This window comes from Eumetopias jubatus, unplaced genomic scaffold (assembly GCF_037043125.1).
Source record: "Eumetopias jubatus isolate StellerSeaLion01/CBP00866 unplaced genomic scaffold, mEumJub1_p1.0 scaffold_10, whole genome shotgun sequence".
NCBI classification, from domain to species: Eukaryota; Metazoa; Chordata; class Mammalia; order Carnivora; family Otariidae; genus Eumetopias; species Eumetopias jubatus.
Window position 1 is genome coordinate 58,132,938 of NW_028274816.1, and position 18,093 is coordinate 58,151,030.

Genomic DNA, 18,093 nt, shown 5'->3' on the forward strand with positions numbered 1-18,093 from the left:
GCCAGTTTCTGGCCGCCCTCCCAGAAAACAACAATCAGGTGTTGCCTAGCAACCGTCACTTGGGGTGGAATTCGGCTTGAGGGGGAAGAACAGCTGCACTCCCCTCAGAGGGGACGGCAACCTCGAGCGTTGCCTAGTAACCCACTTCAGAGGATGTGATTGGATCCTTCACACGACCCTCCCCCCATCCCCCGCGCCAGAAAAAAATTTAACTAGAAATCTAATCTCTCCAGAGAAAACTAGGGCTGCGTATGCGTTGCATAGCAACCAGGTCTCCTGACCCTCCCATTGAGACGAGAGTCGGAACAGGCGCCTCGCTCAAAGATGGCGGCCGACTGCTCCTCTCTCAATATATGTCACTCCACAGTCCTGACAGTAATTCAGTCTTCCCCGTCGGGCCCCCGAAGGGGTTCGCTATGCTCTTAGTCTTGCACGCGGTGGGTACGAACGAGGATGGACACAGAACCAACGCTTCCTCCTCGCCCCGCACAAACATGGCCGAAGGCGCGTCAAGCAGCGGCGCTAAGACGTCCGACGCCGGGGCACGCGCAGCGCAGGCGCACTTCCGCTCATCCCGCAGCGGCTGCGGTGGCGGCGGCGGCGGTGGCGGCGGTGGCGGCTGCTGCGCGGGGCATGGTCCCCGGGTCGGAGGGCCCGGCCCGAGCCGGGGGCCTCGTGGCTGATGTGGTGTTTGTGATTGAGGGCACAGCCAACCTGGGGCCTTACTTCGAAGGGCTGCGCAAGCACTACCTGCTTCCGGCCATCGAGTGAGTGCCGTTTCCGCGACTTCCAGTCCGGCCCTCCGACTTTAGTTTTCCACAGTTTCTTGCCTGACCCCGACTTTTTGCCTCCGACCCTCCCAGGTATTTTAATGGTGGTCCTCCTGCCGAGACGGACTTCGGGGGAGACGTGAGTCTTGGGACTCCTGGGTCTGAGGGAGGAGGAGCCGAGGACGGGACTCCCGGGTCTGAGGGAGGAGGGGGCCGGGGGTCTGGACTCCCGGGTCTGAGGGAGGAGGAGCCGGGGACGGGACTCCCGGGTCTGAGGGAGGAGGAGCCGGGGACGGGACTCCCGGGTCTGAGGGAGGAGCAGCCGGGGACGGGACTCCCGGGTCTGAGGGAGGAGGGGGCTGGGGGTCTGGACTCCCGGGTCTGAGGGAGGAGGAGCCGGGGGACGGGACTCCCGGGTCTGAGGGAGGAGGGGGCTGGGGGTCTGGACTCCCGGGTCTGAGGGAGGAGGAGCCGGGGACGGGACTCCCGGGTCTGAGGGAGGAGGAGCCGGGGACGGGACTCCCGGGTCTGAGGGAGGAGGGGGCTGGGGGTCTGGACTCCCGGGTCTGAGGGAGGAGGAGCCGGGGGACGGGACTCCCGGGTCTGAGGGAGGAGGGGGCTGGGGGTCTGGACTCCCGGGTCTGAGGGAGGAGGGGCTGGGGACGGGACTCCCGGGTCTGAGGGAGGAGGAGCCGGGGACGGGACTCCCGGGTCTGAGGGAGGAGGGGGCTGGGGGTCTGGACTCCCGGGTCTGAGGGAGGAGGGGCCGGGGACGGGACTCCCGGGTCTGAGGGAGGAGGGGCCGGGGACGGGACTCCCGGGTCTGAGGGAGGAGGGGGCTGGGGGTCTGGACTCCCGGGTCTGAGGGAGGAGGGGCTGGGGACGGGACTCCCGGGTCTGAGGGAGGAGGGGGCTGGGGGTCTGGACTCCCGGGTCTGAGGGAGGAGGGGCTGGGGACGGGACTCCCGGGTCTGAGGGAGGAGGGGCCGGGGACGGGACTCCCGGGTCTGAGGGAGGAGGGGCCGGGGACGGGACTCCCGGGTCTGAGGGAGGAGGGGGCTGGGGGTCTGGACTCCCGGGTCTGAGGGAGGAGGAGCCGGGGACGGGACTCCCGGGTCTGAGGGAGGAGCAGCTGGGGACGGGACTCCCGGGTCTGAGGGAGGAGGGGCCGGGGGTCTGGACTCCCGGGTCTGAGGGAGGAGGGAGCCGGTAACCGGCCTGCTGGGTCTGAGGGAGGAGCAGCTGGACGGGGGTCCCAGATGAAAAGTTCCTCTGCCCTCTCCTCCCAGTATGGGGGAACCCAGTACAGCCTCGTGGTGTTCAACACGGTGGACTGCGCTCCCGAGTCCTACGTACAGTGTCACGCTCCCACCAGCAGCGCCTATGAGTTTGTCACCTGGCTCGATGGCATTAAGTGAGCTTTTTCTTGTGCTTGGGGTGCGTTGGGGGACCCTGTGGGGGGCCATGAATGGATGGCGGCTTGGTTTGAGCTTCAGAAACCATCCCTCCCACTGGGTGGCTGAAAGGGCTGAGAGGGATAAGTTTTTGTCCACAAATCAACTTCTGTGGTGCGTTCTGTGTGCTCAGCGGTTTTGCCATCCGGTGTGGAAGTAGAAAAATCTTCCCAGTTTGGGAGGCCTGTTGAGCTCCAGCGCCCATCTCGTATTGTGAGGTTCTCCACATTCTGCGTGATTCTCCACATTCTTAGGCTGTTTCTCATTAGTCTTCCTTTCTCAGATGGGCCCCTCGAAGCCTGAGTGCAAGGGGGGGTGGGGCCTAGGCCAGGATAGATCCCTCTGTGCTTTGGATGGGATTTGGAATGTTCACTTTGCCCGCTCAGTGCAGGTGCAGACAGCCTGCAATCAAATCACAGCTAAACCACAACAGAAGTCCCGGACTCAGGAGTCCCTGCTCCCTTTGTGCCTAATGTAGCTTACTTCCTATCTCTTTAAAGGGGGGATGTTATAGTACTTACTTATTAATTGTATTATTTATTCTCGGTTGCATAACAGATTATCCCAAAGCTTTGTGGCTCAGAGCAATAAACGTTGATTATTTCATGCCATTTCTGTAAGTAAGGAATTCAGGACTGGCTTAGCTGGATAGTTCTGGCTCAGGGTCTCGTGAGGTTGCAGTCATCCAAGGGACTGGCCGGTCCGTTTTCAAGGTGGCTCACTCTGTGGCTGCAGCGTGCCCTCCTAACCTGGCAGCTGGCTTATCTCAGAGGAAGCAACACGACAGAAAGAGCAAAGAGGAGGAGGCTACGAGGGTTTTTATGATCCAAGTTTTGGAAGTCACACAGCATTACCTCTGCCACGTTCTGTTTGGTATAGAAGGCAGTCCTGTTCGGTGCGAGGAGCATGAGGGGAGATGAATGCCAAGGGTGTGAATACCAGGAGGTGGGGATCACTGGGGGGACCTGGCTACCAGGACTTCATGCATTCTTCGGGAATTAAATGAGTTGGTGACTACTTAAAACAGCACCTGGCGTGTATTAAGTGCTGTGTTAGTGTTCGCTGTTGCTTCAGGTCTCGGTTTCTTGGTTTGTGAATAGATAATGGTAGTCCGGATCTCAGGTGCTCTTGGGAGAGTCACGAGCTCATCTTCATGTGGTGCCTTCATCCTGCCTAGCCCAGGGTCTGGTCTGGGGTTAGAGTTCACTAAACGGCACCGGGTCATGGCTGTTGTTCTCTTCATACGTTCATGCAGCAAGTGTTTGCTGAGTGCCTGCTTTGTTCCAGGTTGTTTGTGCTGGACTGGGTGCTGCACGTTCACTGGGAAGCTGACACCCAAGTTTGACCTCTCATGGTCATTCGGGGTACTAGTCAGAACAGAGTAGGATTTCCCAACCTCAGTACTGTTGACGCTTTGGGCCAAATAATTCACTGTTGCGGGGGGCTGTCCTGTGCAGTGCTGAATGTTCAATCGCCTCCCTGGCTCTAGCCACTAGATGCCAGGAGCCATCTCCAAGTTGTGACACACAGAGATGTCTCCAGACATTGTCAAGTGTACCCTGGGGTGGGGAGTTGGGGGGACAAAATCCACCCCAGCTGAGAGGTACTGAGATAGATTGTTGTAAGACTTGAATAATGGTAAGTGGGGGCTTTTTGAGGCCCAAGTTCAAGTGTGCTGTCCCTCAAGTACCTAGCACTGAGCACAGGGTCTGGCACCAAGGAGGTCTAAGGAGAACGGTGTGGAATCAGGGATACGTGAATGAATGCCCAGAATGCACTTTATACTCTGATTCTTCCTGGTGAACTATAAGCTGCAAAGCCCAACTCCAATATCCCTTCCCTGATGCTGGCAAACAGCCAGTCGCTCCCTGCCCTGCGCCTGCCACTCCCAGCTGTTCCCTGGTCGCAGCCCCATGCCTCTGGACTGTGAATGTCTAGGTCCCTGGTGTTCTGCTTTTTTGTTTCCCGCGCACCCAGAAGGTCTCAGGAGACCTTGACAGTAAATAAATGAGTGAAAGCCATGGAGAAGATAATCACTAAGAAAGCAAACCTTCTAGTGGGTGTTGACATGTCAGGACAAGCAGTTAAACTCCCTTATTTAAAACTTTCCAGGGGTGCCTGGCTGGCTCAATCGGAAGAGCATGATCTTGGGGTTGTGAGTTCGAGCCCCATGATGGGTGTAGAGATAACTTAAGTAAATGAAAACTTAAAGAAATCTTAAAAATAGATGAGTAAATAAGTCTTTCCAAAGCATGTGGAAGATAAGAGGGAAATGCTTTCTGAGCACATTCAGCACATATCCATACCTCCTCCTTTAATCAGCTTAGAATACATTGTACCTTTAGCCAAATGAAAAAGCTTTGTAGGCTGTGTGCTCACTGCGGAATCCTCCCAACGAGCTGATAAACGTTGACAGTGGTCATTGTTTTACCAAGTCCTCTGTAACCATCTAAATTCACTTTCTGTGACATTGCTGGGTGGTCTGGCACAGAGATCACAAAGGAAGTCTGTGGGTTTTGTTCCCAGTCAGAGAAGAAATCTTATCTTCTCCCAGAACGTCCGTAACTTAAAGAACAAAGCATGCAGTGTGATTTTTGAAACGTCCTTGCTTTGGGAAGATTTATTTCTGATGTTCCATTTCCTTTCTTTCAAGAGGGGCGGGTTTTTTTTTCCTCCTTCCCTGCAGCAAGTGACCCCAAATCAGAAAGAATAGGGTAGAAGAAGGAGCCCTGAGTGTCTTCTCCCTAGCACTGTGACCATCTGTTCGTTCATTCATTCATTCCTTCCACAAATGTTTGTGGTGCGAACTGTCCTGGGCCCTGAGGAGTTGGGGACATAAGGCAGGCCAGGTCTTGGCCCTCTTGGAGCTGCTGTCCATAGTGGGGCGACCAGCCGGGCGGGTCAAGCCTGGTCGCTGTTGACAATCACTCATTTTGACCAGTACCTCCGGGGGCCTCCAAGGGCTCATTACCCCGTGAGGGCAGGCAGCGAAGATTGGGGGGTGTGGGTATGGCATCAGCAAGGAGCCTGGGAAGCAGTTAAGTGTCAGAGCCCACCTGTGGCACCAGGGCATTTTCATCTTCACATTTGCATCATTGAGGGGTTCATTTGGAATTAAGGCTTATCGTAAACTCTGTGGTATTCAAAACATATTTTGCCACTGGCCAGATTTTATTTCTGCTCCCCATTTTTCAAGCGTTTCTCATTTCCTGGACAAAATATGTGTTCCCTATCTCTCTTAGTGCCTAACAGACAACCTACCCACCCTGGAAGGAAAAAACAGGTTTTAGAATCTCAAAGTGATTGGTCAATCACACTTTCCTCATAAATTACTTTTTACAATTGAGGTAAAATTCACGTAACAGAGGTGATTATTTTAAAGTGAACAATTCAGTGATGTTTAGTGTGTTTACACTGTGCAATCTCACAGTCCCAAAACATTTTCATGCCCCTAAAGGGAGACCTGCACCCGTGAAGCAGTTGCTCCGTATCTGCCGCACCCCGCCCCCGGCCTTCCAGCCAGGCCCAACCAGGACACTTTTGGCTCAAAAAGGCTCATGAAAATAGTGGTTTGATTTATTCGGGAACAGGAAGTCGCAGCAGGGTGGATGCAGGGTCGGTTCATTCATTGGGGTCTGCCCCCCCAACTCTGGCCTTCAAGTTCTTGTGCGGAACAGTCTTGGTAAGGAAGAGGAGGGCTGGAAGCAGGGTGTGGGGGTAAGGAGCATCGGTGGGGCCCATGTGCCCTGGCGGGGGGGGGAGGCAGGCTTCGGGGTCGCAGGTCTAGAGGGAGAAGAGGGCCGAAACCTGCAACTGACAACAGTTGGTCTGAGAAGTTTGGGAAGGGAGCAGAGGGGTCAAGCTGCTGTGGCTCACTCATCCAGGAAGCATGTTCTGAGGCCCTGTGGCCTTGAGCAGCTTGGACACAAGCTGGAAATGCCTCAGACCGACCACTTGGTCCCCCTCGCTGAAGGCTACCCTGACTCTGGGAGCCAGGTGTGCTGTGGAGGGAAGCCTGAAAGTCACAGTATCTGGTGACATGTGATATGATTGAGGGTGGGCCCTAAAATCAGGTGGCAGCTGAGGCAGGCTTCCCGGAGGAGGGGACTCTGGACTTGGGGTGGGGGGGTCATAAGCAGGGATTTTCCTCCTAGGCCAGAAGAGGGGTGTGTGTGGTCATGGCAAACAGCACAGGCAGAAGACTGGTTATGTGGCAGATCACGAAGACCAGGGACACGTGAGACATTCTGGACGACTTGTACCTAGAGGAGGATGGAGCAGGAAGGTGGGCAGAGCCCGGGGCACGGAGGGCCCCAGATACCCACCTGAGAGCTTGGCTTTATTCTGGTGTTAATGGACATGGTTGGATTGGCAGCCCTTTGTTATGTATTTATGTATGTATGTATCTATGTATGTAAACTCCATGCGACACATGGGGCTCAAACTCCGACCCCAAGATCAAGAGTTGCATACCCTACCGACTGAGCCAGCCCCACACCTTTAGCCTTTCGATTTTTTTTTTTTTTCTCTTGGAGGACAGGAGGTTTATTTAACACCGGCGGGCTCAGAGGGGAGTGGTCTCCAAAGGTCCTAGCCATTCGATTTTTTTTTTCATTAAAAATTCTTTATTTAGTATATTTTCTCATCCAGAGAATAAACTTTATAAACATAGGTTATTTTAAAATATTGTAGCAATAGTTTTTGGATAGCTAATTTGATTAGTAGAATTATAAACGCAAAAAGGGGAAAAGGATTACCAGAAGTAAGACATTATTTCTAACAAAGCTTCAGGAAAATCTTGATTATTACAACCCTTTGTATCTTACAAGTTTTGCATATATGGTTTTAGCTCTTCAGAGCCCTCTACCAGTAAGGCACATGCAATAGTAAAAAATTTGCTACTACAGCCTTGGGGAACATCTCTTAGTGTTGTGTTGGTGCTTCTCTGACACAATACACTTTTAATCAAGACACATATTTATGTACGTTCTAAATTCCAAGTATACACACTGCGATTGAACTGATGGACTGAAATAAAATCATAAATCCTAGATTAACCATAGTACTAGCCATTCGATTTTAACACACATTTTCCCGAGACTTCCCTAATGCCAGACTGTGGGGTAAGAGAAGAGACCAGTGCAGGGGCCACAATTCAAGGGGATAGGATCCTCAACGCTCCCAGAGAGGGGCCCAGTCTGCACACACGTACCTGTGGCAGAGTCTGCCTCACAACGACGGGACCTGGAGAACTGTGGTGGCAGCAGCTGCACTCACATAGAGGCCGTCCCCAGGCCACGCCCCAGTGGGATGGTCACTGGTGACCTGTCTGCACATCAGATGGAAGAGAAACTCGAGTCTCCTGAGTCTCATGAGTTTCCTGGTGCTGCTGAAACAAAGTAGTAAGAACTGGTTGGCTTAAGGGCACCTGGGTGGCTCAGTCAGTTAAGCGTCTGACTTCGGCTCAGGTCACGATCTCAGGGTCCTGGGATCGATCCCCATGTTGGGCTCCATGCTCAGTGGGGAGTCTGCTTCTTGCCCTCTCCCTCTGCCCCTCCCTCTGCTCGTACGTAGGTGTGCTTGCTCTTTCTCTTAAATAGATAAATAAAATCTTAAATTAAAAAAACAAAAACAAAAACTAGTTGGCTTAGAACCACAGGAAGGTAGTGACTCACGGTTTAGATCCAGGAGCCCAGGATCAAGGTGTGGGCAGGGCCATGCTCCCTCTGGAGACTGTAGGGAAAGATCCTTGTCTCTTCCAGCTTCTGGTGTCCCCAGACAATCCTTGGCTTGTGATAGTGTCACTCTGATCTCCATATGGCGCTCTCCGTGTCTCTACATTGTCTTCCTTCTGAGCATGTCTGTTTCTGTATCCACATTTCCCTGTTTTGACCATAAGGACATGGGTCACATTGGATTAGGGCCCACCCTGTGACCTCAGTGTAGTGTCCTTACCTCTATAAATACCCCGTTTCCAAATAAGGTCACATTCTGGGATTATGGGGGCAGGGAGGTTAGGACCTTCAGCATCTCTTGGGAAGGGGGACACAATTCAACCCTTGACATTGGGAGGACAGAGAGGCCCCCATATCTGGCTGAGAGGGTGGGCAGAGGCCAGGGCTGGCTTTAAAAGTGGAACAGACAGCCCCGAGGGGAGGTGTGCAGGGACGGGGACATGGGACCAGATCATGGGCCAGGTGTCCTGGGCCTTTCCCTGTTCCGTGCTCTAGTAGGGCCTCCAGCCAGAGGTACTCTGTCAGGGGAGATGACAGACAGCCCTTGTCCACATTCACTAGGCCTGGCGTTGTGTCAGCACTGGGGATAGAGCAGGAAACTCAGCAGTGTCCCTGTGCCCAGGTGCACGATGGGGGGGGGAGGGCGACATGGGCGCAGGCTCTTCAGCTGTGGCCTGGGGGCTGGGAGGTGGCAGCCCGGGGTGCCACAGCAGACCCTGGGGCTGACAGCCGCGGACCCTGGGGCTGACAGCCTCGCCCCCTGCAGGTTCATGGGCGGGGGTGGTGAGAGTTGCAGCCTCATCGCGGAAGGCCTCAGCACGGCCCTGCAGCTCTTCGATGACTTCAAGAAGATGCGGGAGCAGATGTGAGTGTGCCCAGCCTGTGTGGCTCCCCACGTCTCTTTGCACCTGGCTTTGTCTGCTGTGGGGCTGCACCCACTGCCTCACCCTGGGGAAGTGGGTGGGCTCTGAGCCCTGAGCGCTCTGGGCAGGAGGCAGGAGGTGTCCCCTGGCCAGTGCCTGGTCTGGGTGTCCTCACTGGGAAGAGGATCCTGCTCTGGGTCTGCCCCCTGCTTTCCCTGCCCGCTCGGCAACTTAGAGGGAGTCAGGAACCTCTTTGGGCCTCAGTGTTCTCAGTTGTAAAATGGGGCCGTTACTCCTGACTTCCTGTGGGGTGGAGTACTTGCACTCTCCTGGGGCTGGGTCTTTCCCTTCTCAGGGCCCCTGTTGTTACCTGCTCCACGTCTTTCCTTCTCCCTGGCAGCGGCCAGACACACCGCGTCTGCCTCCTTATCTGTAACTCGCCCCCGTACCTCCTCCCTGCTGTCGAGAGCACCACGTACTCTGGGTACACGACGGAGAGTCTTGTGCAGAAGATAGGGGAGGTGAGGACTCTTCAGTCTGAGGGAGGAGCTCAGGGAGGGGGGCCTGCACTCCTCTGAGTTGTGACCAGCTCTGCTAACCTCCTTTTGGAAGAACTATAACCCAGAATCCCCTGAGGCAGCTAATACAGGTCCCAGGGTCACTTGTCTCAAAGCCTAATGGGAATTTACTTTTAGGGCCCAGGGGGTGTGGTAGCCTGGGGGTCAGCCCCGATGGCCCCGCCCTGACCACGCCTCTCTCCTCCTGCAGCAAGGGATCCACTTCTCAATAGTGTCTCCCCGGAAGCTGCCTGCCCTAAGACTTCTGTTCGAGAAGGCAGCTCCCCCGGCCTTGCTGGAGCCGCTGCAGCCACCAACAGACGTGAGCCAGGACCCCCGGCACATGGTGCTGGTGCGGGGGCTCGTGCTGCCGGGTGAGGCCTGAGTGCCAGCAGTGGGGCAATGGGGGGTGTCCTCCCTCGGCTCCCTCTGACTTGGATTTCTCTCCCCTCTCTCAAACTCCTTCGCACGGGGCTCGGTCATCCATCCTTCGCTCTCAGTTGGGGGTGGTTCAGCCCCAGGCCCCCTCCAGCCAAAGCAGCCTGTCCCCCTGCCTGCAGCTCCACCCTCGGGTGCCTCACTCTCAGCAGCCCCCCAGCAGCCTCTGCCCCCTGTCCCCCAGCAGTATCAGGTATGGATGTGGCCAGGGGGATGTGCTCCTGGGGCCTTGTGGGAGCCCTGGTCTCTTGGGAGAGACCTAGCTGGATGTCTGGGCTTGTGGGGTGATGGGTAGTCTCCACTGGGACCCCCAAGTGGGTGGGACACTCGGGGCCAGAGAATCCCATCCCCGTGGAATGATGGGAGTCATCCTGCTGTGATGTCATGGCCGGGGTAGCTGTACCTTGGGTGGGCACAGTGGCGTGACCCTGTGGGACATCCGGACTGGAGTGCGCAGTCCTCATCAGCTTCTACCCCCAGGTGCCTGGGAACCTGAGCGCAGCTCAGGTGGCGGCCCAGAATGCAGTGGAAGCTGCCAAGAACCAGAAGGCTGGGCTAGGCCCACGCTGTGAGTCCCAAGGCGGGGATATGAGGTGGGCTGAGGTCAGCCAGGCCTCTCTGCACATCTGTCCCCACCTCTTCTCTTGGTCTCTTCCACAGTCTCACCCATTAACCCTCTCCAGCAAGCTGCTTCAGGAGTGGGTCCCCCCTTCAGCCAGGCACCGGCCCCACCACTACCCCCGGGGCCCCCTGGCGCCCCCAAGCCACCCCCTGCTTCCCAGCCCAGCCTGGTCTCCACCGTGGCTCCTGGCCCAGGCCTGGCCCCCACTGCACAACCTGGGGCACCGTCCATGGTAGGTGCTTGCACACCTGCCCCGCTGCCCTACTCCTGCCAGCTGCTGACAGAGCAGAGGCCAAGCAATTTGCCTTCCTGAGGAGGGTGTAAGGATACATGGGTCTCATTGTCCTAGGTCCTCAGGGGTTCACGGGGTTGGTGCCACAGACAACTGAGACTAGAGGCTAGAGGCTCTGGGGACGGAATGGTGGGGCTTTGGCTCCTGGCGGGTGAGAACTGTTCAGAGGAGTCCAAGGGATCCTGGGAGTTGGGGCACCATGGGTCTTAGAGTTCTCAGATCCTATGGAATCAGAGCATTTATGGTCCCAGGGACTGTCGAGTGGTGTTGAGAAAGGAACCTGCGTTCTGTTTTTCCTGCTGGTCTGTCTCTCTCTCGGGATGCCCCTCCTAGGAGATGGTCTGACCCTGCTCCACTGCCCTCCTTGCTCCCCTCTGGCAGGCGGGCTCGGTGGCCCCAGGTGGGGTGAGCGGCCCTTCTCCAGCCCAGCTAGGGGCCCCAGCCCTCGGGGGGCAGCAGTCAGTCTCCAACAAACTCCTGGCCTGGAGCGGGGTCCTCGAGTGGCAGGAGGTGAGTAGCTCGGGGAGCCATGTGGATCTCACGGCCTGTTAGGACATGGGGCTGGGCCAGGGTCCCTGTGAGGCTGTGGCACTTTTGGTCCTGAGGAGAGTCTCAAGGAAGCCTTGAGTTCAGGACTAGGGAGGGAGTAAAAATTGTGTTGCCGTGAAGCACTGAAAAGTTTCAGTTTTGGGGCGTGACGGGGGTTCAAGGGATCCCCTGCAGGGAGGGGACAGAGGTTGTGGGACCGCTGGTCTGGAGGAGGGGGGCCCAGGGCTTGTGGGGCTTGAGCTGGGGGAGGTCCTGAGCTCTGGGGCTCCCAGGGTAGGGCAGGAGAGGTTGAGGGGACTGGGCTTTGGAGCCCTTTTCGCTGTGACACGCTCTGCTTTTCCACTCAGAAGCCCAAACCTGCCTCCGTGGACGCCAACACCAAGCTGACGCGGTCGCTGCCTTGCCAGGTCTATGTGAATCACGGCGAGAACTTGTAGGTGACCGACTGTAGGGCTGGCGGCTGGGTGGACCTGGGCTTGCATCCTCCTGACGTCTCTCCCCGTTGGCCCCCAGGAAGACAGAGCAGTGGCCCCAGAAGCTGATCATGCAGCTCATCCCACAGCAGCTGCTCGTGAGTGGCTCAAGGGAGCACCGCCCGCCCCTCCCGGTCGGCTAGTCCTATTCTCTTCCCCCGTCCCTTCCCTGCCCCCCGACCCCCCCCCAACCTGCCTTGGCTCCCTGCTCCTCACTTCCCCACTCCACATGCCGGCCTGTGTGTCTCCCGCAGACCACCCTGGGCCCTTTGTTCCGGAACTCGAGGATGGTGCAGTTCCATTTCACCAACAAGGACCTGGAGTCCCTGAAAGGCCTCTATCGCATCATGGGCAATGGCTTTGTGAGTCCAGGGCGGGGCGGGCCCCGGGTGCCTGCAGAGCTTCTAGAACTGGGAGGGGTGGGTGCCCCCTCTTCCTCTTTCTCAGGGGTGACTGGTGCGTGTCCTCTGCCAGGCTGGCTGCGTGCACTTCCCCCACACGGCCCCCTGCGAGGTGCGGGTGCTCATGCTCCTATACTCGTCCAAGAAGAAGATCTTCATGGGCCTCATCCCCTACGACCAGAGTGGCTTCGTCAACGGCATCCGGCAGGTCATCACCAACCACAAGCAAGTCCAGCAGCAGAAGCTGGAGCAGCAGCGTGGGGTGAGTGACCGGGGCCTCCCTCCCCCTGGCACCCACCCCTGCCCACCTGGGCCCCTGAGCTTGTGGCCAGACCCCCAGCATCCCTCCTGGGCTGAGACGTGGCCACCTGTGTTCAGGCCCTTCCCCACATTTTCTTGCGATCTTTGTACCCCTTTCAAGCGTCTGCCTCGAATCTCTGAGACACAGCCCTCCCTTGGGGACTTGGGAAAGTAAGGTTTACTTCCCAGACCACCCACCCCCAAAGAACGTTCCTAGTTCCTGACAGGTTCCCCTTCAGGGTTCAGAAGGCTCCCCCTGCCCAAACACAGGACCCCCACTCCCACCCCCAGTCACTGATCTGCTCCCTGTCCCACGCAGATGGGGGCACAGCAGGCACCCCCTGGGCTGGGCCCCATTCTGGAGGACCAGGCGAGACCCTCTCAGAATCTGGTGAGGAGAGGGCTGGTGGGGTCAGGGCCAGGGCGGGGGAGACCCCCAAAGAACACTGTCATTTTGACCTGACGGAGGCCAAGAAGTCTGGGGAATCTGCCTCGTCCCTCACCCCCATCTCCTCCCACCAGCTCCAGCTCCGCCCACCACAGCCCCAGCCTCAGGGCTCTGTGGGGGCTTCTGCGGCCTCAGGACAGCCCCCGCCCCAGGGTGCTGCCCAGGCCCCCCCAGGCGCCCCCCAAGGCCCTCCTGGAGCAGCCCCTGGCCCTCCCCCTCCTGGACCCATCCTTCGGCCTCAGAACCCTGGGGCCAACCCCCAACTGCGGAGTCTCCTCCTCAACCCACCTCCGGTGAGATTTGGCGGGGGTGGGGGGGGTGCAGATGGGAGCCTGTGGCTGGGCCCTGGGCCCTGATGGTTCTGGTCCTTTTGTTTGGGAGGAAGGAGGTTGGCTTTGGTCAGACGTGTGAGTAGAGCCCTGCCAAGGGCCCCAGGCAGACCGGCTCCTCTGTGTCTGTCTTCTGTAGGCTTCTGCTAAGATTCCTTTGAAGAAAGACACCCCGCCCCGCCCCCGCAACCACTGGATGAGATGTTCTCTGAGCAGCTTCTGTGCTAGAGGCTGCTTGATGGGGTGGGGGCTCTGAGCCACTTTCTTTGTTCTTGCAGCCCCAGAGCGGGGTGCCCCCACCCCAAGCCTCCCTCCACCACCTCCAGCCACCAGGGGCTCCTGCACTGTTGCCCCCACCACACCAGGGCCTGGGGCAACCCCAGCTGGGGCCCCCCCTCCTGCATCCGCCTCCTGCCCAGTCCTGGTCCACACAGCTTCCCCCAAGAGCTCCACTGCCAGGTAAGGAGGTCCCCGGGGAGGGCAGGGGTCTGGACTGAGTGTCCCAGCAGCCCCTGGGCTAGAGCCTCAAGACCAAGGGCTCCTGGGAAGTGAAGTCCTGGATTCAAGAATGGTAGCTGGTCCCCACCCCACCAGGGTTCTTGGGAGGCTCTGAGGGCTCCTGGAAAATACAGCCCAGGGGGTCAAGATGTAGTGGGGCAAGATCTCTTTTTGTGATTCCTTTCTTGTGTGTCCTGGGGTTGATGGGAAACATAGTCTTAGGGCCAGAGATGTAGTTTGGGGGATGGGCTCCTAAAGGCTCATGGGAATTAGCACATTTGTGACCAGACGGGGCCAGAAGGTGCCTCTGATGGGTCCCCCTGGGGCTTCCTAGAAAAGTCATTACCTTGGGCTCCCAGAGGAAGAGAGAAGAAGCAGGCCCAGGGCCCTCCAGGGCCCCAGGGACTACTGGGAGATGCAGTCCCTTCCCCACTGCCCCCCAGGTCAGATGCTGCTGAGCGGGGGTCCCCGGGGCCCGGTTCCCCAGCCGGGCCTGCAGCCCAGCGTCATGGAGGACGACATCCTCATGGATCTCATCTGAACCCCCGACACCCAATAAAGTTCCTTTTAACACACGCCCCGGCTCCCGTCACTGACGTCCCCCAGGACTGGGCAGGAGGAGACCTGGGGGAGACCTCTCTGTCCTTGTTTTCGCTTCTGCAGATGTCCCTGAGGCTCTGGGCTGGTGACACCAGGGCCTCCACAGTGAGTCAGGCAGTCTGGTGCAGCCTGGCTTTGGGCTGGGGGGGTGGGACGTGGAGGCAGGCAGGCAGCGCTCACAGGTCCGTGTGCCCTCGTGGAGATAGGGTGGGTACCCGGAAGAGGCCTCTGAGCCAGCTGGGCTCAGCAGTCTTGGAGGAGGAGTGGGAGTCGACGAGGCCAAGAAGGAAGGAGGCAAGTGGTGATCTAGGTGCGGGGACAGCAGAAGTGAACGTGTGAGGGCAGGAGAAAGCTGGGGGTATTCAGAGGTGCAAGTCCGGCATGAGGAAGGAGGGACCCGGAGAGGTGGGCAGGTGCCAGGTTGGGAGGAGGCTCGGGTTCCAAACTGAGTGGCTTGAGGTTTGTCCTGAGGACGCAGAAGAGCCAGGGGAGGCCCCATGTGCAGGGAGCAGGTCTGGATTGGCTGGTTGTCAGGGTCTCTGGGTTGTCGAGTGCAACGGGGCAAGACAAGGCCAGGGATGCAGGGAGGAGGCCGGGGTGGTGGCTCCGGGAGGGGAGAGGCTGGTGGAGGGGCTGGGATCGAGTCAGGGGGCAAGAGGGGTGAGTCTACGGATTTGGCATGCCATGCAAAGGAATTGGGGGTGAAAGGGTGGCATCAGAGTCAGCCCCTGCCTCCTGGCCTGGGTGCTGGTAGATGATGGAGCCTCCCTGAGTGAGGGAACTGGGGGAAGGAGCCGGTAGTGAGTGCTAATGGCCCAAGGAGTGTCCATGTCACAGGTCACATGTTGGGAGTTCAGGATGTGTTCTTAGGAAATGGCGTATGTTTGATTATTGAAGCCACGGGAGTGGACAAGAGCGCACGTGAGGAGAGGCCAGCCCCAGGTCCCAGAGACGGACCTTCCAGGGCTTTGAATGGGGTGGACAGTGGGGCTGTCCCTGAGGTGGAAAACATGGCAGGGGACAGGTTTGGGACATGGCGAGGCAAGAATGTCCTCAGGGAGACGTCTAGGGGGCAGCTGAATACAGACACGATTCGGAGTGCAAGGGCGGTCCAGCCTGGAGGCAGAGGATTCGTTGTCTGTTGTCAGACTCTAGACTAGCATCGCTCAGCGCGTGGTCCATGCCTGGACCACCAGCATCCGCATTGTTTGGGACACTGGTTAACATCTGATTCCTGGGCCCCATCTCAGGAGAGAGGTTGCAATCTGGTGGCCCATGGGCCACTCTGCAGTTGAGTTTTGTTTGGCCTTCCCTGTGTTAGCATACGTAGCATTTTTTCCTAACGAATTAGTTGTAAAAATCAGGATAATTTGCACGCAAACACACACACACATACACTCTTTCTCTCTCTCTCTCTCTCTCACACACACACACACACACACACACACACACACACACACACACACACACAATCTGCAGCCTTGGCTTCTCTTAACAAGTCAGAAGTTCTGGCACCTCTGGGCCCGCCCTTCTGCCTAGCAACAATGGGCTGGAGCTGCCCCTTTTGATGGGGCGTGTGCTCTCTGGTTCGCCACAGTCCCCACCACTCCCGTTTGGCTCCCCCACCGCGAGGCAGAGGGTCATTGCCTTTGGGCTTGCACTGTGGTTGTTCCTGTGGTAGCATTCAGAGGCAAGTGAAATCTTTCTTGTACCCATGTCTCTATCAAAAGTGGCAAAACGAAAGAGAGACCGAGAGGGCCACGTGTTTCGAGAAAAATGGGAGCGAGCCTATTTCTTTGTGGAAGTGAAGAGCATGCCTATGTGTTTAATATGCAAAAAAATCGTATCTGTGTTGAAAGAATACAACCTGAGACGTCATTACGAATCAAAGCACAGTAAGAGCTTCGACCAGTACACAGAACAGATGCGAGACGCCATACTCAGTGAACTGAAAAAGGGCCTCAAGTGTCAGTAGGGTTTGCTTTGGAAAGAAAGCAGGTCTGAGAAGCGGCGTCGCTGCAAAGTGCAGTTCGAGTAATGAGCAAAGCACGACCTGGGCGTTAAAGCCTTCCACTGTTGGCGAGTTTGTAAAGGAGCAGGACAGTGGTTCCTGGACAGAGACGTTCGCCTGTTGAGACTATCCTTTCGGCCTGACGGGCGTTTGCATTGTGCCGTGAGTTGAAGATAAAACCAGAAGATTTCCAAGTCCAGTTGCTTGAAAGAGTCAACTCCACTGTGGCCTTTTCTATCATTGCTCATGAACTCTTACCACCCGGTTAGCTTTATTTATTTGTGGTATGGAGAATTTTGACGCGACCGAAGAAGTCTGTGACACGGTGCCCAGGCATGCCCGACGCTGGGCGATGAGCTATTTTGTGTGTGTATTGACAGAAATACACAGACTGGCAAGAACTCCTAAGCACAGTCACAGACCGTTGTGGTAATGTAATGATCCATGTCACGGGCCTTGTTAGGGCACCTCAATCCCAGGAGGCAACACTCGGTGAGGACGCAAGTCAGCTCGTTGCCTCAATCACCAGGACTTGAGTTGTGTTCAGAAGGTACACGGAACACACAGCAGATATCCTCAACACGCCCCTGTGCTTTAACCACGGGCAGGTGGACAGTGACCTTGACCCGATGTATTTGACAGAAGCTCTGTGACCTGGTAGTCACGTAACGGTGTGGAAGGGATCTGCACTGTTGAAATACGTCGACTTGGTTCATCTCCAATGAGATGAAGGCCACACCTTGGTTCCCCTGAGAAGGTCGGTCAAAGACTTTTGGTCGAAGTTACACCCCCCCCCCGCCCCCGCCAAACACTAGTTCTCTGCAAAGACGTTCACAAACAGCTACTTGAATGTATGATCGTGTTTGCCCAGTCCTGGCAAAAACGGGGAAGCCACTGGCAAGGAATAGTTCCTTCGCTGCAGTTGGTTTCCAGAAACAAAAGACATGGCCTGGACCATATTCACCCAGCTGGTGGGGTTCAAGACCAAATTCCCCCAAAGGTTCTCCACATCTAGACTCTGTGAAAATGAACTAACACTGTCCAGCTTGCCTTCGTCGGTTACTGTCGATGATGTGAATGCAGACCACAAGTTGTAGTTACTGAACTACACGGCAGTAGGGTGCTGATTCCTAACTGTGACACCACTGGAAGATCATACCCCTACAAGTCTCCAGCAGTTGTCTTGAATTTCGGTGTTTGGAGGTGCCCACGCTTGTAAACAGCTGTTTTCCGTTACAAAATTGATTCAAATTAAATAACCGTTCCCAGTTAAGGATTCAAGGTTGAATTCTAAACTGCCCGTCCCACCGTGACATCCACAGCCTGACGCTGACCTCTCGGTGCGGAAGGGGGGTGAGTTCAGCCTTCTGGCTTCAAAATCAAAGGAGCAAAAGAATTATGAAAGAGAAAATTTTAATAATTAAATATTTCTATTTTTCAATTTGTATTTTTTCAATTTTGAATTTGAAATATAAACTCCAGTATCATACATGTTTGTATTCTGTTCCGTGCATTCACCATCGTTCAGTAAAGATACAATTTGATTTGATTTCTGGCCGTCGACTCTTCTCATGCCTGGCTAGTTCACTCATTTATGTGGCCCGCCTGGCCCCTGTAGGCATTTGAGTTTGCCGTCCCTGCTGCGGCACTGCTGAATGGAGTCGGGGGGGCGGGAGGGAGGCTGGGAATCACCATTTTGATCGAGCTCCCTAGGTGGCTCTGGCGCGGACAAAAGACCGAGCAGGAGACGCTG

The 18,093-nt window shown here is 56.5% G+C and overlaps 1 protein-coding gene across 2 annotated transcripts; it reads left to right on the forward strand.

Moving 5' to 3' along the window:
- Positions 1 to 573: 573 nt before the first annotated feature.
- MED25 (mediator complex subunit 25) lies at positions 574 to 17,889 on the forward strand. Of its 2 annotated transcripts, none has more exons than XM_028091455.2 (18): positions 574 to 767; positions 864 to 909; positions 2,060 to 2,184; positions 8,726 to 8,824; positions 9,223 to 9,343; positions 9,591 to 9,753; positions 9,880 to 10,010; positions 10,298 to 10,385; positions 10,478 to 10,671; positions 11,113 to 11,241; positions 11,628 to 11,713; positions 11,794 to 11,851; positions 12,008 to 12,115; positions 12,228 to 12,416; positions 12,774 to 12,845; positions 12,977 to 13,195; positions 13,510 to 13,690; positions 16,060 to 17,889. In XM_028091455.2, the coding sequence occupies exons 1-18, from the start codon at positions 634 to 636 to the stop codon at positions 16,302 to 16,304; spliced, it is 2,388 nt and encodes a 795-aa protein (XP_027947256.1). In that variant the 5' UTR covers positions 574 to 633; the 3' UTR covers positions 16,305 to 17,889. The 2 variants fall into 2 exon arrangements, with proteins under 2 accessions (XP_027947256.1, XP_027947257.1); XM_028091456.2 differs by lacking the exon at positions 16,060 to 17,889 and adding an exon at positions 14,173 to 14,304.
- Positions 17,890 to 18,093: the final 204 nt, after the last annotated feature.